The sequence below is a fragment of the Ricinus communis genome, chromosome 4 (genome assembly GCF_019578655.1).
Source record: "Ricinus communis isolate WT05 ecotype wild-type chromosome 4, ASM1957865v1, whole genome shotgun sequence".
In the NCBI taxonomy this organism is placed as follows: domain Eukaryota; kingdom Viridiplantae; phylum Streptophyta; class Magnoliopsida; order Malpighiales; family Euphorbiaceae; genus Ricinus; species Ricinus communis.
In genome coordinates, this window is record NC_063259.1 from 14,205,255 (window position 1) to 14,231,243 (window position 25,989).

General features: G+C 31.7%; 1 protein-coding gene across 5 annotated transcripts; it reads left to right on the forward strand.

Annotated features, from left to right (window-relative positions):
• Positions 1 to 646: 646 nt before the first annotated feature.
• On the forward strand, positions 647 to 7,353 carry LOC8258886 (ycf3-interacting protein 1, chloroplastic). Of its 5 annotated transcripts, none has more exons than XR_001536316.3 (7): positions 647 to 1,210; positions 1,311 to 1,355; positions 1,556 to 1,669; positions 3,224 to 3,304; positions 4,684 to 4,848; positions 4,981 to 5,128; positions 5,407 to 5,601. XR_001536316.3 is itself a non-coding variant. In XM_015728273.3 (6 exons), the coding sequence occupies exons 1-6, from the start codon at positions 872 to 874 to the stop codon at positions 5,494 to 5,496; spliced, it is 834 nt and encodes a 277-aa protein (XP_015583759.1). In that variant the 5' UTR covers positions 647 to 871; the 3' UTR covers positions 5,497 to 5,601. The 5 variants fall into 5 exon arrangements, 3 of the variants coding, with proteins under 3 accessions (XP_015583759.1, XP_048229314.1, XP_002533993.2); XR_003080889.2 differs by having other exon boundaries at positions 4,981 to 5,041; XM_015728273.3 differs by lacking the exon at positions 4,981 to 5,128.
• Positions 7,354 to 25,989: the final 18,636 nt, after the last annotated feature.

A 25,989-nucleotide genomic window follows, 5' to 3' on the forward strand; every position in this document is an offset into this window, starting at 1 on the left:
AAAGAAGGTTTTCAAAAAGTGAAAATAATTTTCCTACATTAAAGAAATTTTGTATCTAGATGGAGTCTTTACTTTTAGTCTGATTTTTATATTTTTCTATTTAATTATAATGATCATTGTATTAAATATGTCAGACTAATTTTCTTTAAGTATTTAGTTTAATCTATTTTACTTTATATGAATCTTATCTTTTTATTTAATGATTGATTTTTTTATCATCATATCTTTATTAGTTTCAATTTTTTTCTTAGTTAACTATCATATTAATTTAGTAATAATAATTGTTATAAAAATATTTAGGTTGAATGTATTAAAAATACCATATTTGCTTCAATTTATATTGGTATAAAAAATTTTAGTTGCATCATTAACTTAAGTAATTAAAGAAAAAAAACAGCATCATCTCATTTATAAAATTAAACTAAAAGAATTACTAAGTAATTAGCTCTGCTAAATACTATTTTGATCGTATAGTTTTAAATCATTCACTAAAACTGACATTAGTGAAGGAGCCCCTCTCAGGAATTGTTTGTTTCAAAGTAGAATTTATGAATACCGAGTTGGGCTCTGTTCTGACAAAAGAAATGGGTTGGGTTGGGCCTGATAGCTGAGACTGAAAGAATGAAAAAGGGAAAGCTGATCTGCTATGGTGACCACGAAATGGAAACAGCTTCTAACTAACAGACATCTTCACCTCTTCAAGCAGATTGTGAGAGTGAGTTCTCTGCAAGTCGATCACATATGTGGAGAGTTTTGAACTAAGAGAAATGCTAAAGATAATAATCACTTGTTATTCCAAGTCTTGCAGTTTATTTAATTGAAACAGAAAGAAATAGAAAAGATTAGATTAGATAAGGTTACAGTAACGACAATGGCTTTGCAAATTTACCAGCTGCCAGTGGCTTCTCCATTATCTGTTTCTTCTTCGTCTTCATCCTCTTTACATACCCATTTTCTCTTCTTGTACCACAACCATCAACAACAGTTTCAATCTTGTTCAAGAATAAGATTGGCCAGCTTTTGCTTACACCAAAATACAAGTAATGTGAGCTGGAGAAACAGGAAGAATGGCTTATTGGTTGGTAAAGAAGACCTTGAAATGCGTGTCCAAGATGAAGAAAATGAGGAGGAAGAGGATGAAGAAGATGATGAAGAAGAAGCACCACCTCCCTCTCCTCAAGACCTTCAATACATTCAAGAAATCAAAAAGGTATAATTTTTTTATGTCCCATTTGTTGTCTATATATATTCACGCCTCTTGTTTTTCAGTTACTTTTGGTCATTGAGCTGCTGCTTCTTGTTTTTGTTAGGTGTTGGATCTTCTTAAGAGAAACAGAGACATGCTGTTTAATGAGGTAATCTTGCTTCTTTTGTTTCTTTTACATATTCCTAAATTGTTCTTCAGAGTCTTGAACTCGAGTTTGATTTTCCTTTCATTTTCTATGTATAGTTGGCTACTTTGATGTCAATTCCTCGACTAAAATGATTATGTGTTTTGTGTACACGTGCTGGTCCAATTTCTTAATTTTTGTTTGCTTTTCAAATAAAATTTTAGGTTAAGTTGACAATAATGATCGAGGACCCAAGAGAAGTTGAGAGAAGGAGGCTACTTGGCATTGAAGATCTTGATGCCCCCACTAGAGAGGACTTGGCTGAAGCTTTGGAGCAGGTGAGTTCCTCTTTCTGTAACTTATCCATCATTATGTCAACTCTCTTTTAATTCACCATAGAATTGAAAATGTTGACGAACCCATATTTGAATTGAATTGCACTAGCTCTGACAACATTGAGGTTTATATTTAATTCATCCATAAACTAAGAACACTTTTTATTGCTTGGAGGAAATTGAGTTCTGGCTGTAGTGATTAGCTGTATCTCTTAGCATTTGAAAAGGGTGGTATGTTAACTTGCAGCATGAAAGCTGGTGTGTTAGAGTGAACTAGAATATGAACCTGAATATGCAAAGGCAAAGGCATCCAAACTACTATGTCATGTAAACACTTTTATGGAAGTGAACTAGACTATGCACCAGAATATGCTTACTGAACCCGCTACAAGTTTTATATGGCTGTCCTTATTCTGAATTTTAAACTCGACATGCCCGCTTCTCATTCAGTTCGCTCTAAAGTTAAAAAGGACCTAAATCTCAATTGAAGTGTGCTATATGTAGCAATATTGGCATCAACATTAATATTACTTCCTGCTTATGCTAAGAATAACTTTTGTTGATTAGACAATATTAAGTTCTGGCTTTTTTGATGCATTGCCATTTTAGAGAATAATGTCATTTGGTATTTGAAAAGGGTGAAATCAACTTTCACTCCTAAAGTTGATGTGCTTTCATTTAGTTGGGAAATTTGCTTTTCTTTTTAACTCATGTGAACCCCTCCAAAAATACTATGTTTTACAAGTGCTTTGTTGGACATAAGGTGAGCATTGCTCCACTACAACCGTCCCCTAACACAAAGGTTTACAAGGCAGATCCTCTGAGTTGAGTCAGCTCTAGGTTTTATTGGCCTTAGTTCTGAGTATCAGTTAAAACCATATTATTTCTTCAGCAATAAGGATTATTGCAAATGACTATTATCTAGTCTGGCTCTTCCAAAAAGAACCTTGAAATCTGTTGATCCCTCTGAAGTGTGCATGCTTCTAGAGCACTCAGCACACTCAGTAAGACAAAGGTTTGGTTTCCTTGATCTAGTATCATGAAGAAAGCTCAGAATTACAAAGAGGAAAAACATAAGAAGTTGGAAATAGGAGGTGATATAACATCTATTGATGTTAATTAGAAGGCAAGCATGCTGCAAATGGCTGGGCATAGATATTCTCAATTCTCAAAGAATTAAACTCCTTTTCCTCCCCCTGCAAAGAAATTGAGAAAATTGTAATCTAAATTGGCATTGAACACCTTCGATTTTTGTGATCTAGTAATGCCGAGTCATAGTTGCATCTTTCAAGATCTCGCTTGTTTCTTGATATCCAACTTATACAGTAGCATATGACGAGGGCTGTATATCTATGGACAACCCTTATTTTAGAAGTCAAAGTATTGATGCTTTCTCAGTTGAATATTTGGACTTTCAAATTCATTGAAACCTATTAATGTTGGCATTTGAATCCTTTTAATCATACCATAGAAAGGGAAGATGTTGTATCCTTAATATGCGTAAATTTAAATAATTATTTCATTTAATTTATTATACTTTTATTCTTTCTGTACTAGGTGAATGAAGGTAAAGTGCCGAAAAATCGTGTTGCACTCCAAATTCTAGCAGAGGAAATGATGAATTGGCCTAATTTAGAGGTAACTTTTGACTTAATCATCTGGGTTAGGGAGGTCAGAATGCTGTGATTTTGATTGATGCGTGTTGGCTTATTTTATTAACTTTTGGAAAAAAAAAATTGTTTATCTTCAAAATTTTTTATTTATTCTGTTTCCTTTTATGATATCTGTTATTAATTAGTAGGATGACTTATAAATTGGACCTTAATAATGACAATAAGGCTTGTAGCAGTTTTGCAGTAATGTCAAACTGTTTCAGATTTCATGCATCTTTTGAGACAGAATGAACTTTAGCTAATGTGAATTCTCTTTTCATTAGTGACATAGTTTGGTGATTCTAATATATATATCTTGCTAGTCACTTTTGCTGACCCAGGTTTGACGATTCTAGAATTTGCTCCTCACTTCTAACTTTCGCTTGACAGATAAATGACACTCAAGGTTGACGAAATTTATCTCTATTTCATCTGGATTATTAGTGGGTAGAAATTCATTTTCCATAGCATTTATTGATAAAGGGCTATAAGTATAGCAGTAAAACAAAAATATTCATGAGATTGGGCAAAAATCTGAAGTTATATGCACAGAAGGCACAATAAAGAGAATGCAAAGAGCAATCTGCATCTCTTGTGAAGAAAATGTGTGCAATTTTTTCTGTATCTCTTCCACCTAGAAAATTTTGAGAAGGGATTTGACTAGTAATCATTCCCGTGGAGAATATGGTTTTTGCCAAGGGAAATGAGAGAATGATATGGGTTGTTGATTTAGCTAGCTTTTGTATTGTTATTTAGTGTTTTTGCTAGTTCATTGTGTGCTACCTCCTATGACTGACACAATATTGTTTAAGAAGAAGGAATGAAATGATTCTACTATGCGAGGAGCATTTAACTTTCATTTCTTTTCTGATGTTCTGGATTCTGAAATTACAGCTATTACTATTTAAGAGTGGACTTTCTTTTTTCCTTGGTTCTGTATTTGGAATGGCAAACTAAAGCCATGTGTACTGTCCAGAATTAAACATATTCACTCATCTCTTTGGTAGAATTTTCTTGCAAGCATGGCTTTTCAAGTCCTGTTTATACGGCTATCTCCCACATTAATGAAAAATATGAGCATTTTCCAAATTATTTCATTTCCCTATCCTATCTTAATTCTTCTTCTTGTTTTTCTTTTCTTCTTTATTTTTTCTTTCAGTTCTCAGACTTTTCATAGTATGATTTGGTTAATATTTCTTTCGTAATATCCAACTATACCCAAACTTATCATAATGATCCAATTTGACCCAAAGCTTAGGCTAAACCTTTTCTGAAAGCAATGGAAAAAAGATCTTATAACATGCTGGTCAGAAAATGATTTATCATGAACATAATCTTGCTTAAACAAATGTATTTATTGAGTAGGTTGAAGCAACAAAGACAGCGCCAAAAAAATCCCTATATGCAAAAGCAACTGACACTGGTATAGATCCTCGAGAAGCTGCTAAGAGACTTAAAATTGATTGGGATTCGGCCGCAGAAATTGAAGATGTTGACAGCAGCGATGAGACAGAAGTGCCTCCAGCTGTGGTTTGTTCTCTTCTTTGATTATTTTAACATGTTTCCTTCAGAGTACCTGGGTATTCTGATGTTATTTCATAGCTGCAACAGCTCTGCCACTTATCCAAGTTTGCTTGTTCATGTTGCTGTTCTCATGGTTAGAAATAGCTGTTACAAATCAACTTGTAAAGCATTTGGAACGGATAGAACTGGCTGCCCTAGAGTTGAGTTCACTGCTAAGATGGTCATGATTTCATATATCATTTATAGATTTTATCTGATTCAGTATTGCTGAAGTTCATTATAAAAGGTAAGATAGAAAGGAAGAGTTTCATTGTCACGGTAATTTCTTTGTTGAAATTTCCGATTTACCAAGATAATATGAATACATACAAATTCTTTTTTCTGTTCACTATTAGTTCATTTAGGGTACCATTCAGATCATACATACTTCATAAATTGTACCTAGTGGAAACTAATACTGGTTGAAGACTGCATAGTTTAGGGCAACATATACCCCTATATCTTATCAAATATAGTCTTCATTATCAATCTTCGAAGTAATAACAAAAGCTAAATTTCATGCAGGGTTATGGAGCACTTTACTTGGTCACGGCTTTCCCGGTCATCATTGGTATTTCTGTGGTACTAATCCTATTTTATAATTCTCTTCAGTAGAATGTTTAAATTACATTATTATATACATATGTAAAATGTGAATACCATGTGTAGAACCAAAATGATTTATTAGAAAAAAAAAATTAAAAATTGTGTGCTGATCCATTTGGATATTTTGATGTTTGCTTGAGCCAAGATGAAGGTTTCTCTTTGCCATACTATGCTGCAAAGAGCTTAGTATTGAGCAATGACATGCTTTGACACTTTTTCATTGCTTATTGGCTTGAGCTTGAGCTTGCTCTTGTATTCTATAATGTAGAATTTTGTGTTGATGAAAGCACATAACCAACCAATCACCCCTTCTCCTTGTGAACATACTTATTTCTGAGTCATGTTTGGGGTATCACGTTTGGCCTGAAAATCGGCTCTCATAAGAATAAAATATGAAAATTCTAACTCTTGTGTGAATTGCAGTAAAGACTTGTATGTATAGATTATTATATTGGGCAAGTACCTAAACATGCAGATCACTACCTGATGACACTAAGGACATGCTTCCCACATTCTGACTTTGTCATGCCTCCTATAAATACTCCAACCCCTCAGTTACATCCTCAGAATCTGTATACGGTTAAGATACCATGGTTCTCCCAGCTTCAGATATTGTGCGTCCAACTATAAGCGGCACCCAGGAAATGGTTAAAATCTACAATGAGCTAGAAATCTTTACAACTGCTCAGCACTTCCATGAGTTAAAGTTCAAGGCTATTGAAGAATCTGAATCGCCAACCGGAAAAGAAAAGCAGATTTCAGTGGATCCGATATCATTGAGAGAATCATCAAGGAGAGAGGCTAGCTTCAATTTAATGTTGCCGCCTGTTGTAAATCCTTCGGATGGATCACCACCTTTACCACCCTCAGAACCTCCACTTATAAGCTGCAGTCTCCCTAGCTCAGCCCCGTCGTCTCCTGGATTCAGCTTCTCCCTGTTGAAGAAGAAATGGAAGAATGAAAGCCAAGCATCTCCTCGTCAAATTGAGCGTCTCGCTTGTCGACATTCTTCAGCAAACGACTCCAATCTCACTCTTGAAGAAGGTACTAACTTGAGAAGAATCAGATCTTGTGCAGAAGGAAGATCATCAACACCAGCTAACGGACTTGATCTTTGGTTTAGCAAGCCAAATACCATCAAACACGAGACCATGCAACAAGAAAGCCTCAAAATAACCGACTCTAAGGATGAACACTACATGGCTGCAGGTAAGAAAATAGAACCTAAGGATGAGGAGTTCAAATGTGGTGCCCTTTGCATGTACCTTCCAGGATTTGGCAAAGGAAAACCAGTGAAATCAAAGAAGGAAATACAAGTACATCCAGACGTGGGAAACGTAATCTCCAGGACAGTTTCACTGGAAAAATTTGAATGTGGTTCGTGGGCTTCATCGGCTTTCATGAATGACCATGAAGATGGAGACTCCACGAATCATTACTTTGATTTGCCACTGGAATTAATCCGGACTAGTGCGAATGATGCAACTTCTCCAGTTGCTGCTGCATTCGTCTTCGACAAGGATCGGAAAGGAGTTCTCAAAAATGGTTCAACAAGAGCAACAGCAAGAAAGTCTCATGAATCTTCGCGCCATGTTCGGTTCTCCACCTCGTCTGCCTCATCCCACCCTTCTTCCCCAGCTTCTTGCATTACTCCTCGTCTGCGCAAGGCTAGGGAGGACTTCAATGCCTTCTTGGAAGCACAGAGTGCTTAAATCATTGTCGGTCTTCCTAGCCATTGCTAGTATCATATAACATCGTCTGTTTCAACATGCAAACATCGCATATATACAACACTCTGCTAAAAAATCACGCCATCTATCAAATTTTGTCGATCTTGTGAGGACAATGGAAAGGTCGACAAGAATACTTGCATGGTTTTTTCTTTTTCCCCCCCCCCTTTTCCTTCTATCAAATTTTGGTGACCACTGCATCAATATGAAACTTCCCACCTGTATCAATAATTGTTTCTTGCAATACTTTAAGGTGCCCTTCAATTGATATCACAATATCCAAACACAACTTGCTACACTAAAATTCACCTTCGGTGACAAATTTCATTTTATTTGGGATCATGGGGCGCACGTTTACCTCTTTACCTGTACAATTTTTGCTTAAATAAACTTCAAGAACTAAAATGCTAACTTTGAAACAGTATGCTATTAACAATATGTTTGAAACAAATTTCATTATAATTCATTTACAAACCTAAAGTTTATGTGATTAGTTATAATGAAAATTAATATTTAATTAAATTTATAAAATTTATTATAACTAAAATAAATTTTAAAAAAATAAATAGACTTTCTAAATAAATTTTGCATTTTAAGCCGATTTATTTTCTAACATCAAAATACACTTTCTATTTTACTATTTATTTATTTTTTTAGTCATTTTTCTTTTATGTCTTCTCTATATAGATTTTCTCTTCCCCTCCTCTTTTTCTTTCTCCATTAAAATTCACAACATAATATTTATTTTATTTAAAATATATTTTATAGTTATTATATAACATGCCCAAACATAGAAAGTGATTTGCGATTAAAATGATTTTTTAGTGGATTTCAATTAAATATAATATAACTGTAATTTAGGAGAATATGTAAAGAAATATTTAATTATCCCATTTAGTATTTCACTTTATATTGTAAGACTGTTATAAAAATAAATATTCATTTTTTTCTCTCATTTCTTGCTTCCCTTCAGATTTATATTGTTTTCTTATAGAGATTCTTTACAATTTCAATTACTTTAAACTTTTGCTGACTTTCTAGTGTAATTTTCATTGGTAAAGTAACAGAGCTAAGGGGAAGAATTTGCAGGGTAGAATCAGAAGGATTACCTTAATCACATCAGTGCAATCTTTGAAGCATTCGATTTTCTAGCCAATTAAGCCTAATATTAGGTTGCTAAATGGAATTTTCTTGTTCATCACATGTGCTGCCATGCCAAGGGAACCAACGAGTTGTTAGGGGGCGGCTGGTCAAGGAAATTTGGACTGTCTAAATTTAATTAAGAGCATATACTATATTAAAAAGAATAGCCAGCCATAATTTGAAATATATGATCCATGCAAGTTTTAAAAATTTAAATTGTTAATTATTGTTAAATATATTTGTCTAATATATACTCCCCAACAAAAGGAAATTAGCAATTGTTAAACAATGGTTTATGATAAATCATTTATGTGCAAAACTTTAACATAAAAAACATAGACCTCCCACCCCCACTATTTCAATGAAAATTGCCCTTTTCCCCTGGAATTAATTAGGCAAAATATATGTTTAGATCCATAAAATCTTTTAGATTTTATTTTATTTTATTGAGCTATTATATTTTTAATTTTACTTTAATTAAGAATCTAATAGTCCTTAATAAAGATAAAAAGAATGAATGATTTATGGAAGAATTCCTCAATACGAACAATTAAAATAATGGGTTTTAGCCAATTAACTAATGAATGAATGATTCATAATGCACGTGGAAAGTTCTAGGAAAGAGCTCATATATGGATGATATATGGCTATTGTAAGCAAATAATGGAAATAGAGTTAGGGTTAGCTGTAGTTTTAGACCTTTTCCCATGCATACTCTTCTTAAAGATCGAGTCCGCCCATACTAATCCAATTTGAAATCGTCTTCATGGGAGGCTATTAGTCTCATTTGCCGACGCAAATTGATGAATTCTGCTTTTTGATGTTTGAGTTTTCTACAAACAAATATTGAATCATGGGAAGATTTTGAGTTAGAGTATTACACTTGAAGAGGTTATTAAAACACAATAAGTTAATTATTGAAATTCAAAGGGATATTTATTATTCAGAAAGAAAAGTATCGGAATTAAAATTCACCGAATAATTATAGTTAAATCATATAAGCAATTTTATATTTTTAATCATATAAATTACATATTTTTTGAATGAAATTCTTATTAATTGTTAATAGTTATTTACCCGTGATTACTAATTAATTATAAAAATTGGATATATTTTACGGTTACGAGTGTATTACGTTCAATGGTCGAATAAGCAACACAATCAGGATAACTGCAACTTAAAATATATGATATTTTTTTTATCGTTGTCCGAATATTAAAACACTTTGAAATACATTTAATAGTCTGGCGAGAGATATTGAAAATAGCTAAGGCATTCTAAAAGAGAATTACTAAGAAAGAAATCTGGTTTATACTTGCAATAGATTTATTACTGGTTAGATGTTGAAATCAGTTCAAAGACAACATATGATAGAATGAGAAAATTTGTCATGTAATGAAAGTGTGAGGAAAGGTATACCATTCTTTCTGAAATGAGCCCTGCACCCTGTGAAAATTCTGAGGCCAGTCACCGGCGACAGTGAGTATACTTTTATTTTGTTTTTCCATTTTCACATATAAAGACTGTTGGAAAGAAAGCCACAGGGCTTGAATGCCTTTGTTGTTCCAAAAGTTTTAAATAATAAATATATGTTATGTTTATTTAAAATTATTGTAAATGAAAGTTTCTTATCTATTATCTAATTATTGAAGATCATATATATATATATATATATATGTTTAAAAAATTTATAGTGATATTTTATATAAAAATAGCATCTACATAGTTATAAAAGATTTTAGTTTCAATTTAGGCCAATTGTAAATAAGAATAATCTATATATTATAATAAATTATAATTTTTTAAATTCAATCTTAAAAAATATATTTTATATATTAATAATATTTGTATATATATTTTTAAAAATAAATACTATTCTATGATTTGTCTTATTATATATTATTTTATCTATTCAGTCTTATTTATATAATATAATAAAATATGAATATATTTTATCCTTGATTGTTATAATTGCACTGACAAAATTCACTATTAAGTCAAAAACAAAATTAATGCTCAAACCTTCTTAAATTATAATAACCTCATCTTAATTATAAATTTTATTTGATCCCATGTGTATGATAATAAAAAGATTTTATTATAAATTATTATTAATAAAAAAAAAGATTTATCATGGTCTTTTATTTTTATTTTATAGTGTGTTAATAAGATGAATATTCAATCAGTAGATTATTTATTTCATAATTAGAAAATACATGTTTATAAAATAAAACATTATATTCAATCTATCAAGGTGATGCATGCCATTCTATATATCACTTTTTGATTCATGGAGGGCTAACGGGTTGTAGACTACACAACAAGGGTAGTCATTCTTTGACATTCATCATAAAGAAAAAAAATTCAATTACATTGTGTTTGGTTGAAATTAATAAAATTTATAGAATATTTTATAAATTTAAATTTTACGTGCTTTGAATGAAATGAAAGTTAATTTAGAATTATGCATATTCAAATTTATATAAGATTGGTTATAGCTAAAGGAAATTCTACCAAAATGGATAAAATTTTTCAATGAACTCTACATTAGTTTGTCAAGATATTCCATAACATATATTAGCCTAAGTTCTTTCATGACTTTAGAAACCCTTGATTTTAATCTTGACAATCAAATTGAGGTATATTAATTTCACATTTTGAGTGTCTTTTATATAGTGTTGGAGTGGCATAAGCATTGAACACAAGGTCTTAAAGAAAATCAAATAGCTTTGCTAAAATTGCAAAAGTGCCCGGGCGCTTTTCTCAAAGTCACTTGGAAGCCTTCCAGTCAGACACTGACACCTGGCAATCAAAGAATCTTCTTCCTGTGAAGCGCGAGGGTATTTCTGGAGTGCGAGAGCGCCTCCCATTGAAGAAAAAGACAGAGTATGGCAGAGAGTAACGTGACCTCAAGCACGATCGCATTACTAGGTGCGCTTTAAGGAACTGCAAGGGCACTTCTCCAGTGCGTGGGTGGCATTCACATTTAATGCTAAATCAATGCTCGTTATGCCGTTAGCCGATAAAGTAAAGCCATGTGTCAAGAGCTGTTGGAGCTCCAACGGCTATATTCAGAAAGCGTGAGGGCGCTTATCTGGCAAAAAGTTACTTTTGCCAAATCATTTTTACTTTGCATTTAATGAAGTATGGGCTATTTGTAACGTTTTTAAGATGTTGGTATGTGTATAAATACATCACTTAAAAACTTAGACAATGGTTGTTCAATTTTCTAAATGCCCAAATTATTGCAAAGTAATTTATCATCTTTCTATATTAAATTCTCTTTGTGTAGGTTTCAGTGCGAGCCATAAAACACTTGTAGAGGTTTAGGCGTTAGCTTTAAACACTTGGGTAAGGGTTTGAAAGTTAATCAAGTAAGAAAAACTCCTTTAAAGTTTAGTGTGAGACTAAACACTAAGTTCGGGTGGTGAGCTTGAAAAAATTCCTAGGAAAAAGTTTAAGTGCATCCACAAAAGGTGAGAAATCCAATTATAAGTTGGAAAGTGGATGTAGGGTTGGTTAATACCCAACCCACTATAAATCTTTGTGTTTATTCTTTTTCTCTTTTCTTATTTTTTTTATATAAATTTTTAATTTGTCATTAACCTTCCACACACCAATTCAATATCTCTTCTTGGTGCATTAAGAGACAACAACATCAAAATATTTTCTTTATGTTTATTTTACATTATCTTTCATTTTTTTTCAAATAAAATAAATTCGTTAATAGATTTTAATCCAACTTATTATTACTATAGAAGAAAAGTGTAGAAAAATATGAACCTGATAGAGCAAAATCACAGCTAATAATTTGAGAAAATAAAGATAAAGTAAGACAAAATACACAATAGAACACACAGATTTACGTGGAAAACCCCTAAACAAATTAGGATAAAAAACCACAGGCAAGGATAGAAGAATTTTACTATAAGAAAATAATAGGAGTTACAAACTCTCTATTTATAAAGGAGAAAACATTAAAATTCTCTCTTTATAATAGGAGAATAATAATTGCTTAACTCTCTAATATTTTTCTCTTATTTTTGGGATAATTGAATAACAAGGTGAGGCCTCTATTATATAGGCTTGGAAGGTACTTCAACATTGGTAACTTAGCAATGTGGGAGAAATACTCCTCAAAAATTAATAACTTAACAATGTGGGAGAGATATAAATCCCTAAATATCAACAATCTCCCACTTGAAGATTTGATTGAGGATCAGTCAGATCTTCACACCGTTCTTTCTTCCTTGCCTTTCCATGCTGCTTATACTTTTATCAGGCCACTAGAGGATTGACACCAAATAAATTTATCAGTGTTAACTGCCTTCGTCAAAAAATCTGCTAGGTTGTCTTTAGTATGAATTTTTTTATATCCACAGTGCCCTATTCCACTTTTTCACGAACGAAGTGATACTGGACTCGTATGTGCTTTGACTTTGAATGAAAAGCTGGATTCCTTACGAGATGGAAGGCGCATCGAGCAGAGGAATATGCTCTTGTTCGTGCCCGAGTTCCTCCATCATCATTTTCAACCATCGCTTCCTTACTAGCTTGTGTAGGCTGCTACATATTCCTTACATTGTTGATGTCGCCACAATTGCGGTTTGATACCGACTCGACTCAGCGATGAAGTGTGAACACATACCCTGTAGTAGATTTACTTTTATCAAGATCACCTGTATAATCTGAGTCAACATATCCTCTAATAATAAAGTCTGATCCTCCATAACACAATGCAACATCTGAGGTTCCCTTAACATATCTTAGAATCCTCTTTACAGTATTCCAATGCTCTTTGCCAGGATTCGCCATGTGCAATGCATGGTCGTGTACAAATCATCGTGAATATTAAACTCCCCACTACTGATGCATACGGTACTCGAGACACTTCCATCCTTCCTTCTTCACTGCTAGGACTCATACTGGAGGATAATTTGAAACTAACAGGAAGTGGGGTAGAAATTGACTTACAATCTTGCATATTGAAGCGTCGCAAGACCTTCTTCAAATAATTTTTTTGAGAAAGCCAAATCTTCCTATTATTTCTGTCTCGGTGAATTTGCATCCCTAGAATCTTATTTGCTGGTCCCAAGTCCTTCATTTCAAATTCCCTAGCCAACTGTGTCTTTAGTTCTTCAATATGATCTTTGTTGGGGCCTGCTACCAACATGTCATCTACATACAACAGTAAGATAATAAAATCACTTTTACCAAACCTCTTGAAATATACACAAGGGTCTGCATTAAGTCTGTTGTATCCAAGGCTCATGATGAAGGAATCAAATCTCTTATACCAACACTTCGGCGCCTGCTTTAGACCGTATAAAGATTTGTTCAACCTGCAAACCAAATTCCGCTTTCCTTTTTCTTCAAAACTTTCTGGCTGGAGCATATAAATTTCTTCCTTAAGATCTCCATGAAGAAAAGCTGTTTTCACATCTAGTTGCTCTAGATGTAAGTCAAATGTAGCACACATCGCCAAGACTACTCGAACAGTTGTTAATCGAACCACAAGGAAAAATATTTCGTTGAAGTTAATCCCCTCCTTCTGAGCATATCCTTTCACCACCATTTTTGCACGAAACCGCTCCACTTGATCATCACTATTTCTTTTGATCTTAAAGACCCATTTGTTGCCAATGGCCTTTCTTCCTTATGGTAGTGGCACAAGCTCCCAAGTCTTGTTCTTATGTAGAGCTTCCATCTCTTCTTGCATTGCTGCCATCCACTGAGATACATCTGAACTACTCATTGCTTCTTGAAGAGTTGATGGCTCCCCTTCCTCAGTTAGAAGACAGTATGCGACATTGCTGCCTATATTATAATCTTTCTGCCAGGTTGGTGTAAATTTTATACGTTTTTCCTTTCCAAGTTCTGACTCTTCAAACTCGGCTGGCTCTTCAAACTCGACTGTTTCTTTCTTTTCGTGCTCTGGTGCTGCTTCAGAAGAATCTTCTTCTGTAGACTTTCTTTCCACCTGTATAGTTGTAGTCTTTGAATTTTCTTTTGAAGTGCTATCATCTTCTCCCTTCAATTTATCTTCTAAGAAGATTACATCCCTGCTGATTATAACCTTGTGGGCAGTGGGATCCCACAGGCGATACCCCTTCACACCATCAGCATATCCCAAGAACAAACACTTCCTGGATTTTGGATCCAGCTTTGTAGTTTCTTGGGTATTATACATCACATACACAGGACTTCCAAATATATGGAGGTTTGAATAATCAACTGGCTTCCCAGTCCACATCTCCATCGGTGTCTTTTGATCAATTCTTTGTAGATGGAGGCGGTTAATCACATAACAAAGTGTTAACGCCTCGACCGAAATACCTTATTTAGGCCTGCAGCTCCCAATAATGCTCTAGTTCTTTCTAACAGAGTTCTGTTCATCTGCTCTGCCACTCCATTTTGTTGAGTGTATGCCGTAGTGAACTGTCTCTTGATGCCTTCTTGCTTGCAAAAGCTATTAAATTCATTACCTGTGTATTCTCTTCCATTATCTGTCCTCAAACACTTGATCTTATTGCCTGAATCAAGTTCAACCCGTGCTTTGTATGTTTTGAAAACTGGAAATACATCTTCCTTGCTCTTGATAGGATACACCCAACATCTCTTAGAGTAATCATCGATGAAGGACACAAAGTACTTAGCTCCTCCTAGTGATGAAACTGGTGCTTGCCATACATCAGAGTGAACTAATTCTAGAACATCCTTGCTTCTAGAATTGGATGTATTGAACTGTAGTCGATGCTGCTTGCTTGTTATGCAATGCTCACAAAAGGGTAATGACACATTTGTGAGACTAGGAAGTAGATTTTCTCAGCAAGAACCTTCATGCCTTGTTCAGACATATGTCCAAGCTACTGATGCCACACCATTGCAAATCTCTCGCTTGAACTACTTGAAGCAACAAATGCTTCTGCTTCATGCAGAGTCTCTCCCAAAAACATATACAAATTAACAGCAATTTTTTCTCCTTTCATAATTACAAGCGCTCCTCGGCTAATCTTCATGATTCCTTTCTGAACTTTGATAATGCAATTAAGATCATCCAGTTGTCCCAGAGATAACAAATTCTTCTTCAGACCTTCCACATGTCGCACTCCTTGAATAGTGCGGACTGTACCGTCATATATCTTCAACCTGATAGTTCCAATGCCTATGATTTTTAAGACATTATCTTCACAACTATACACAGATCCTCCTAAGATAGGTTCATAATGATGGAACCATTCTCTTCGAGAGGTTATGTGATAAGTTGCTCATGAGTCAAGAAGCCATACATCAGCAAATCTCTTCCTGCTCTCAGTTGATATTGCTGCTTCACAGCATAATACATTTCCATCATCCGAAGTGCATGCCACATTTCTTTGAGGATTAGAATTCTTCAGACTCCAACAATCCCTCTTCAGGTGACCTTTCTTACCACAATGGTAGCATTTATAATTCTTCTTACTTTTTAATTTTGATCTACCATGATTGTGACTCCCATTTGGACCACGTTCTGTTGATCTCCCTCTCATCACCATCAAGGCTTCCACCTGTTGTGAACCTGTCTGCTTGTCTTCCTTGTTCCTTCGCCGATTTTCTTCTTCAAGAATAGCGGCTGCTATATCATCAAAGACTAGAATTTCGATAACAATATTATTTGTCAAACTGATGATGAGTTGATCATACGAATCAGGTAGACTTTGGAGTAGAAGTTCTGCACGTTCTTGTGACTCTATTTTATAGCCCAAAGATGTGAGTTGAGAAAATAGAGTATTCAAGACATTAAGGTGCTCTGTCACTGAAGTAGATTCTGACATTCTTAATGTGTAAAGTTTCCTCTTAAGGAAAATTTTGTTGTGTAATGACTTGGCTTCGTACAGTCTAGTGAGGTGGTCTCAAATCTCCTTTGCCGTTTTCTTTTCTTCTATACTGGACAAGGTCCCATCTGCAAGTGCCAGATGAAGGTTTGCAATAGCATTCTCATCCATCTCGTTCCACTTATTATCATCTGTGAGTGTTGTCGGTCGTTCACTGATAGCCGCAAGACAATTATCTTTTCTCAATATAGCCTTTATCTTTAATTTTCACAGTGAGAAATTACTCCCGTTGAACTTTTCAATCTCAAATTTTACCGCCATTGCTTCTATCACAAACGGTGCCTTTTAGCTTGTAAAATGAACCGCAGTAATGAACACAACTCACTAGGTAAGTTTCCAGGAAAGACTGGAGGGTCACAAGCGGACCTCTTAAATACCAATCTCCTTAGACAGAACCTTCCCTAAATTGTAAGTATTCTTACTACTCCACACAAGCTCTTTTGCACCAAAGAAACCTCAAAATCCTCTTCTGATGTGAAAGATCAGACTGAGCTGCAACCACCGAATTTTAAGAAATTTCTTGCCAACCAAGCTCTGATACCAATTGTAGAAAAATATGAACCTAATAGAGCAAAATCACAGCTAATAATTTGAGAAAATAAAGATAAAGTAATACAAAATACACAATAGAACACACAGATTTACGTGGAAAACTCCTAAACAAATTATGGTAAAAAACCACTGGCAAGGATAGAAGAATTTTACTATAAGAAAATAATAGGAGTTACAAACTCTCTATTTATAAAGGAGAAAATATTAAAATTCTCTCTTTATAATAGGAGAATAATAATTGCTTAACTCTCTAATATTTTTCTCTTATTTTTGGGATAATTGAATAATAAGGTGAGGCATATATTATATAGGCTTGGAAGGTACCTCAACATTGTTAACTTAGCAATGTGGGAGAAATACTCCTCAAAAATTAATAACTTAACAATGTGGGAGAGATATAAATCCCTAAATATCAACAATCTCCCACTTGAAGATTTGATTGAGAATCAGTCAAATCTTCACACCGTTCTTTCTTCCTTGCCTTTCCATGCTGCTTATACTTTTATCAGGCCACTAGAGGATTGACACCAAATAAATTTATTAGTGTTAACTGCCTTCGTCAAAAAATCTGCTAGGTTGTCTTTAACCTTCCACACACCAATTCAATCTCTCTTCTTGGTGCATTAAGAGACAACAACATCAAAACATTTTCTTTATGTTTATTTTACATTATCTTTCAATCTCTCTTCTTGTTATTCAATCTCTGTTTATAATAAAAAAATAATAATTGTTTAACTCTTTAATATTTTTCTCTTATTTTTTGGATAATTGAATAACAAGGTGATGCCTCTATTATATAGGCTTGGAAGGTACCTCAACATTGTTAACTTAGCAATGTGAGAGAAATATTCCTCAAAAATTAATAACTTAATAATATGGGAGAGATACCAATCCCTAAATATCAACAAAAAGACTCTAACTTAAAACCTTTCATTTTGAAAACTAAACAATCTTTTCATTTTAAAAGCAAATTGAGGTGGCCCACAAAGAGTCTACAAACAGAAAACTATATGATATTAATTCTCATCTGTCTTATGTAATTATTGTATATTTGTATAGTTATGTACCATATTATTGTGACTCCATTTTCTTATGCAAAATACACCTAAAGTGGACAGCAGATATAATTGGCTTGACTCAATTTGAAAACAATATTCTACCTATCAGCTTTTGTAAGGACCTATAGTAACAGTTATGTGCATAAATAATCAATTTCTAGGACCCAAACTTAGAAACAGCAACAAATACAACAGGGGTTGGCCTTAATTACCCTTTAACCACACAAAAAAAAAAAAAAAAAAAAGAATAATAATTAGTGAAGCTATACATAGCTGGTTAGCTTTATCTGTTAAAATAAAAGAAAAAGACAGTATTTGTTTCCTTTTCCCCTTCCCCTGATGAGACCTGACCCAGATGGACCAAACACACAAATAATTGTAAGCAAGCTATTTCTATTTTTTTTTCCTTTTTTGTTCCACATGCCTTCATGTGCATTGACCCTATACCTATATATTTATAATAAAAAGGTTTGTAAATGAGTAACCATTTACCAGCTATTTAGAGCGGCCAAAAATTATATTTTTTATTATAAAAATATATATGTAAAAATTTAAATTTTATAATTTATTATTTTTTAAAAAATAATTTAAAAGCCATATTTTTTCTCTTCAAATTTAGACAAGAAAAATTACTATTAAATATTTTTCTTATTTTTTATTTTTTTTTAAAATTATATTTTTTCCCTTTATTAATTTTTTTCTATTCTATTAATAAAATTTTAATTAAAAATAAAATAAAAATTATTTATAGAATGTACATGTATTTCAAGATAAATTAAACTAGAAAATTAATTATTAATAATTTAATAGGTTTCACATTTAAAAAATGCTGTTAAGAATGCCTTTAAGACCAAACTTGTAAAATATTTGACTTGCAGTTAATTTATTTCAGAACTTATAAAATGATTCTTAAAAAATAATGAGATAATCCGTTTAAAACTCATAAATTAACTCATTTAAAATATAAAATTATTAATCTAAAAACATTTAGATAAGATAGTAATGGTCTTTTCTAGTTAGATTAAAGTCTCGAATTCAAATTTTGGATATGCAAATGTGTTAAAATTCTTGAAGTTGTCATCTGTAAGGGTTCTGGCCGAAACGTCCTAAATTAAATTTAGATATTTTTTAATAAAAAAATATAAAATTATTATTTATCTTGAATTGATAAGAAAAAGAACGAAAAGGACATTATCCCTAATAAAAGAGATGTTTATTCTATTTTTTTTTTCATGTACGAGGAAAATTTAATGAGATTTTAAAATTCGTTAACTTTAAATTTAAATATTCAATTATTTAATTTGTAGTTATTAAAAGAATTATATTATTTTATTTTTATTTTAATAAATTGAGTTGAAATATAACTTCGACAAAAAAACTTAAATACAAGCCAACTTTGCATTGAACTTAAATTAATAAAATTAAAAGCTCTTATTTCAATAATTAAATTGAGCTTAATAAAATATTTAACAAGTGGAGCTTGAGACCTTTGAATTTCGATTTGGCTTGCTAGCAGTATTATATAGAAAAAAAAAATTGTTTTATTGGATGTTCTTAAATGTTTCCCCACAAATGTAACTAAAAGAAAATATAATAGTTGGAATAAATGATTATGTTTTAAATTTGAATCAAAATAAATATTATGTTTTAAACTTTTCTATTACTATTTAAATTTAGGTTAATAGCACTTGGGTTTCTTGTTAACATAGTTATAAATTTTAAATCAGATTAGTTAATTATGAAAAGAGTTTTCATTTTGTTGTTTTAATTGAAAAAACTTGTAAAATTTTCAGTAATGTTGCTGTTTGTCTGGTAACACAAGCAAGAAACAAATTATAAATAATTCACCTTAAAAGGAATTTAGCATGTGAAGCTAATTATATATATATATATATATATATATATATAACAAAATACAGGTTGATATGTCCCCATAGGGACCATACAGGGAGTCGTTCCGTAAGGCCATGCTATCTCGCTTTCATACCCATGATTATTTTCTTCAAATAATTTTTTTAAAAAGATAATAATAATAATCAAACTGTTGTATTTTAATTATAAATCTTTAAAAATTAAGGTAACAATTGATTTTTTTGAATATTAGATTTTCCTGAAACATGGAGTTGTCTTCTAGGTTAGGGTTTCTCTCATGTCTTAGTTGGATCATATCATAACTTGATAGTCGGGTTAGGATTTCTTTTGATGTTTGTCAATGGAGCGAGAACTAGATGAGCTATTGAGCAAGATTAACCTATCTGAGGTTAAGAAGGTGATGGTTGATCTAAGGTTGAATGAGGATTACTAGGAGCAAGCTTCGCTAGGTTATAGACTATGTTTAATGGGTTGATTAATTTCTTCAAAACCTTTTAATATACATTAGATGCATAGATCTTTGCTAGAGCATGGAGATTGCCAAATAATTTTACAATGCAAGATGTTGATTCAAATGTGTTTATTTATCAATATGAGCATAGATTGGATCAATATAAGGTGTTGAGATAAGATCCTTGGCATTTTGATAAGGAACTAATAATTTTTATAGAGGGAAAATGGATCTAGAATCCTCTTATGTGTCTTTAGATTTATGGCACTTTTAGATTAGGCTTTACAAGTTCCCACTTAATAGAAGAGGCATAAATTTGATGAGAAAGATTACTCCAAAGGTTGGTGAGGTTCTTCATATTAATAAGGACAATTTAAGTCATTGGAGTCATTGTATCAGACTCCGAGTATTAGTGGATGTAATAGTTCCTTTGACTCATGGTTCATTAACACTAAATGGAAGATGGGAATGATTATGGCTATCATTTAAATATGAAAGCTACCATTATTGTAAGTTAATGGATCAAATTAAAGGAAAATAAGGTTGAAGATGGTAGTTGGAATTCTAGCCATTTGGTCCAAGACTGAGGGTTTTTTCCTTTTAAAAGTAAGATGATGAATAGATAGAGGTATAAAAGTAAGGTTGGGTTGGTAGTGGTAAGTCTAATAGCTCAATGCAAAGAGTGTTGAATTTTGAAGAAGGACCAACTAGGTTAGGTTTTGAGGATTTAAATGGAAGCCAAATTCTAGTGGAGGGTACTAGTGGAGCTAAAAAAGGACAATTAATCAGCATATGGAGACACATGTAATGATTCGTATAGCTTGTTGTACTAATGAAATTAAGAGTAAGCAACATGAATTTTTATTGACCTACAGTAAAATTAGTCCAACAAGATGGTGAGAGCAGTGTCAATATAATTGCAAATACCACTCTAGTCTCTATAGTAGATGTTGGCACTGTGATAAAATCAATTGATGTACATGATGTCAGATCTAGTACTATAGAAGTTAATGTTAAAGGGAAGAGGAGTAAATGGAAACAGTTGGCTCGTTAGGCTAGGTTAGTGTTGAAAGATATGACAATGGATGGTGAAGTAAACTCATTATGGGTTCATGACAAATTCTAGCTAGATGATGATGATAGGACTCAAGAAGGTTGGCAAAGGAGCAAAAGCAAAATTGTAATTAGTAGAAGTAGTATCCATTCCGGTCATGAGCCATAAAACTCTCAAGTTGGAACCTTCATATACTAGGAAATCCATGAACGATTCACATGCTTTATTGGTTGGTGAAGGATTTACGCCCTTTAATAGTATTCAATACAAACTCAAAACTAAAGTTTAACGAGTTAAGTAGTATTAAATCTGGATTTCCTTTTCATTATTGTTTTTTATTGATTGCACTAGTAAGGAGATTTGATTTTGTTATAGGATAACAATGTGGATATGATAATTATGAATTTCTCTCAGCATCATATTAATTTCAAGGTTAATAAAGAGGATATAAATGGTACTAATGGTATATAGCATGGAACATGGCTGTATGGATAGGCTAAAAGTGATATAAAGGATAACAAATGGGCTTTGTAAAAGGATCTTTATGTTTCCAGGAGTGGTAAGTGAATTCTTCGATAATCTTGATTGAGGTGATGTATGGATTTGAAAAGAAGAGAAACATCTCTCAAGTTTCTAATCACATGAGCAAGTTCATAAAGGTCACTGAATTTGAGATGTTAATGACATAAATAGACTTTACTTACAATAATTAGCATTTGGGCAGTGCTAATATGATGGAGAGACCAGAACCTTCCTAGTAAATGATGATTAGGTTATGTTATTTCCTCATGCTAAAGTTAGAAATCTTCATTTTACATGTTCAAATTATTGATAGCTTGTGCTTAAAAGATATTTGGACTTGGTGCAAAGAGATAAGAGGCATAGGGTTTTTAAGTTTGAATCCATATGGATTTGACAGATGTGAAGAGGTAGGCTACATAGGAAAGGGATAATAATTTTGAAAATTTTGATCTTTATACTAAAATGAAATATTGTGCCACTACACTCTCATATTGAAATTACAAGATATTTGAAAATGTTAATAAAAGGATTCGAGACTGCATGACCAATTTGGAATAGATTCAATCGTCTAATGACGCTTTGGATAGAAAAGATAAATAAATTAGGATACCATAAGATCTTAATGAGTGCATGAAGCATGAAAAGATGGTATAGAGTTAAAGATAAGTCCTTGCGGTTAATTGAGGGAGGTAGAAATACAAAGTTCTTTTATATAAAGGCTTCAGATAGCCAACCTCAAAATGGTAATTGGGTTGTTGGTAAGGTAGAGATGTCTAGGGTGGTTATAGTATGTTTCAGAGCTGTTCCAAGGTTCGAATTCCCTTAATTCTGCCATAGTTATGGAAGCTATATCATATCATTTGAGTGATAATATGATCCATTCTTTACAATCTCCTTATACTAGTGATTAGGTTCTCTCTATGTTAAAATAAATATATAGTTGCAAATCTCTTGGTCCGAATGGTATGTATGTTTTATTTGTTATTAAGTTTTGGCAATACTGTAGATAATGAGTTTTAAGATGTTCTTCTTAATTTTCTTAATTCAGAATGATATATGTTAGTATTAATCATATCTTTGTTATTTCAATGTCTAAGTAAAATTTTCTTGAGTCCCTTAAAGATTTATGTCCTATTAGTCTTTGCAATATGGTCTATAAGCTGAAACTTGAGGTGTTAGCTAATAAATTGAGATTAATTTTTTATTTTTATTTTATTAATAAGTCTCAAAGTGCTATCATTCATAGTAGGCATAGTGCTAATAGTATTATCATTGCATTTTAGCTTTTTTCATTCCATAAAATCTATGATAAAGAATAGGAGGAGTTTTTTTGGCTTTAAACTTGATATGAGTAAGGCCTATGATCGAGTTGAATGATTTTACTTAGAGAAAATATGGTCAAGATAAGTTTTTCTTCTTAACAAATTATTATGATTTGCTTATATCTCATTAATGATTCTTTTCTAATGAAGATATTCCTAATAAGTTTTTATAATGAGCTTGCTCTTCAAAATATTCTTTCTTTGAATGAGATAGTTTTTCTATGGAAAAAAGAGTAACTATCCTGATTAATATTAAAATTTTATATTATGTTCTTATTTGCTATCAATTTTTTATTTTTAAAAATTTATTATGTCAAATTGACTATTTTGATCATATATTGAGTTACTTAGAGAGATTTCAGTCAATTTTGAATGACGGGCTACGCATGTTTTGTAAAATGTACTTATCTCAAAAATAAAGTGAAATCACAATTATTTAAATAATGCACTGATTAGTGAATTCTAAAAATATAATTCTATTTTAGCTATTACATCATCTAAAGTTGGCTAAGAGTGAGTCACGTTAAAACTAAAATAATATATTTATATTTAGTATCAAAAGAAATTTAAAAATATAACCAAATGGAAACATAATAGAGAATTTTGATAGCAGATGATATAGTTATGTGAATATGGGAATACTAATATAAATGGTTATTGAACTATATATTTAGTTTCATTTTAGCCACAAAATTTTAATTTTAATTTTACTTTAATTTAGTAGTTTTGCAAATAAAACATTGACACATGGTAAAAAAATTAATAAAAAAATATGACATGTTAATTTCTTATTGGCAATATGATTAAATTATAACTAAAACTAAAATTGAATGATTCAAATGCAACAAATTAAAATTTTACAATCAATATGAAACTATCCCTTTCAATGTGGTAGAAATTTAATGAATTGTGTTCTACTATTTTTCTCTAATAAGGCTAGATTGCGCCATGTTTATGTGTAAATTTAAGGCGGAAAATGAGTCAAGCCAAAGAGTTTTAGCTAATCATAGCTCACAAAAATCATAAGAAATATAATTAAATGTATTGTTTATTTAATAAATAAATTACTATTTATCATACATATGTACATGTACATTATATAATATATTTAATATAAAACTTTAGTTACAAGATATTTTTGGAGTATATAAATAAACTAATTTACAAATTGAAAAGTCGGTTTTTATTTATATTAAATTTAATTTAATTGTTATATAAAATTTAATAAATAATTTAAATTAATTTCTATCAAATTAAATTTTAAATAGCTCACGAGCGGTGTATTTATAATTTTAAATGTAATTTTATTTAAATAATAAGATAAAAAAATTAAGAAAAAAAGTATATACTCATTGGTAGTTTGGTGTGCTAAAAGAATATTTTAATTAGGAAACAGGAAAAGAAAAAGGAATAAAAAAGGTCAGTGTCAAAATAGCTGGAGCAGAAGGAACAGAGAATAATATACAGTTGGAAGAGTTGTGTATGGAGAGTTCTGCACCGTCCATTCTTTGCTTTTCCCTCATAAATGCAAATATTGGAATTCTCTATATTAAAAATCTTCTTCTTCTTATTAATTTCTCCCATACATCAAAACGGCAGACTTTAATAAATTCCCAAATTACATTTAAATTTTGGTTGTGAATTTTCTGATACACATGCACGTGAACTGGTCGGTCCACACCCACCCACCATTTTATTTATTTATTTATTTTGATTTTATTTCCCTCAAATTTTGGGAATCCTTTTTTTTTTTTTTCTTTTGTTATATATTTCAAGAATCACACTCTTGGTCATGGACATGTTATAAATATATATAATCATGTGTCACGGGATTTTTATGTTGTTTATTTTGTGTGTTTTATCAATAATTGTATTTCTTTAACTTTAATAATAATAATAATAATAATAATAATAATAATAATATTACCGAAACTTAATTTAAATGATAAAAATACTTATTTTTTGAGAGGTAGAAGTTTTGAGATAAAGTTTCCATCTTACTCCATGAGATTTCACCTTTATATCGAGTCGTGTAAGATTTTACATGTACGGCAAGTTGTGTAGCTCACGGCCATTAAACTTCTTTTAAATAAAAAAATTAACAATAATAATAATAATTCAATAGATATTAAAATTATTATGTAGCTCACATTTTATTAAATTTTTTAAATAAAATAATAATAATAATAATAGTTGAATAGATATTACAATTGTGTAGTATGGAACCAATTAAATTTGATCTTGACTATCTCTTACTAATTATAACATAGTCGCATCTCAATAATGAAAGATTAGTTAAGAACAAAAGCAAATAAAGAAAATTTATGAGTTTTTCACCTCCAATTAGCCCCAAGTCATATTTACAAATGATTTCCCCTTGTTTGGCTTTTCCCCAGTTAGCTTTATCTCCTGGATTAGTTAGAATATGGGACAATCTCAAAGTGACCAATTCTTTTTGTAACAAGAAAGAAAATTAAACAGAAAAAGAAAAGTAAGAATTAGAAGGGGTCCAATCTTATGTCACCCACATGCTTTTTATTGTTGACATTATTGTCAAAAAGGTCAAAAAGAATACCAGCCTGTGGTTCCTCCCTAGAACAAATATTACATGTTACTTTAGCCCTAATTCACCTAATAAATTATAAAAGAAAAATATGCCTTTCTCCCATTAGCAAAACTTCCCCTAAATAAAATAATAATAATCTTTTTTCAATTTAACTAAAATCTCATAAAAGATGTTATCTAGTACATTTTAAATTAATTAAACTAACCCTTAATATTAAATATCAGATAAAAAGAACCTTCAATATGTTGAGCCACTCTTAAATGTTAGAATTCAAATCATAGTCATATGAATATTATAACACAAGGCCCTAACAAACTCAGAAAAATAATAATAATAATAATACTCCAGATCATGTGGA

Coding starts and splice junctions, on each gene's coding strand:
- LOC8258886 (XM_048373357.1), top strand. CDS start 6,078: ATGGTTCTCCCAGCTTCAGATATTGTGCGTCCAACTATAAGCGGCACC.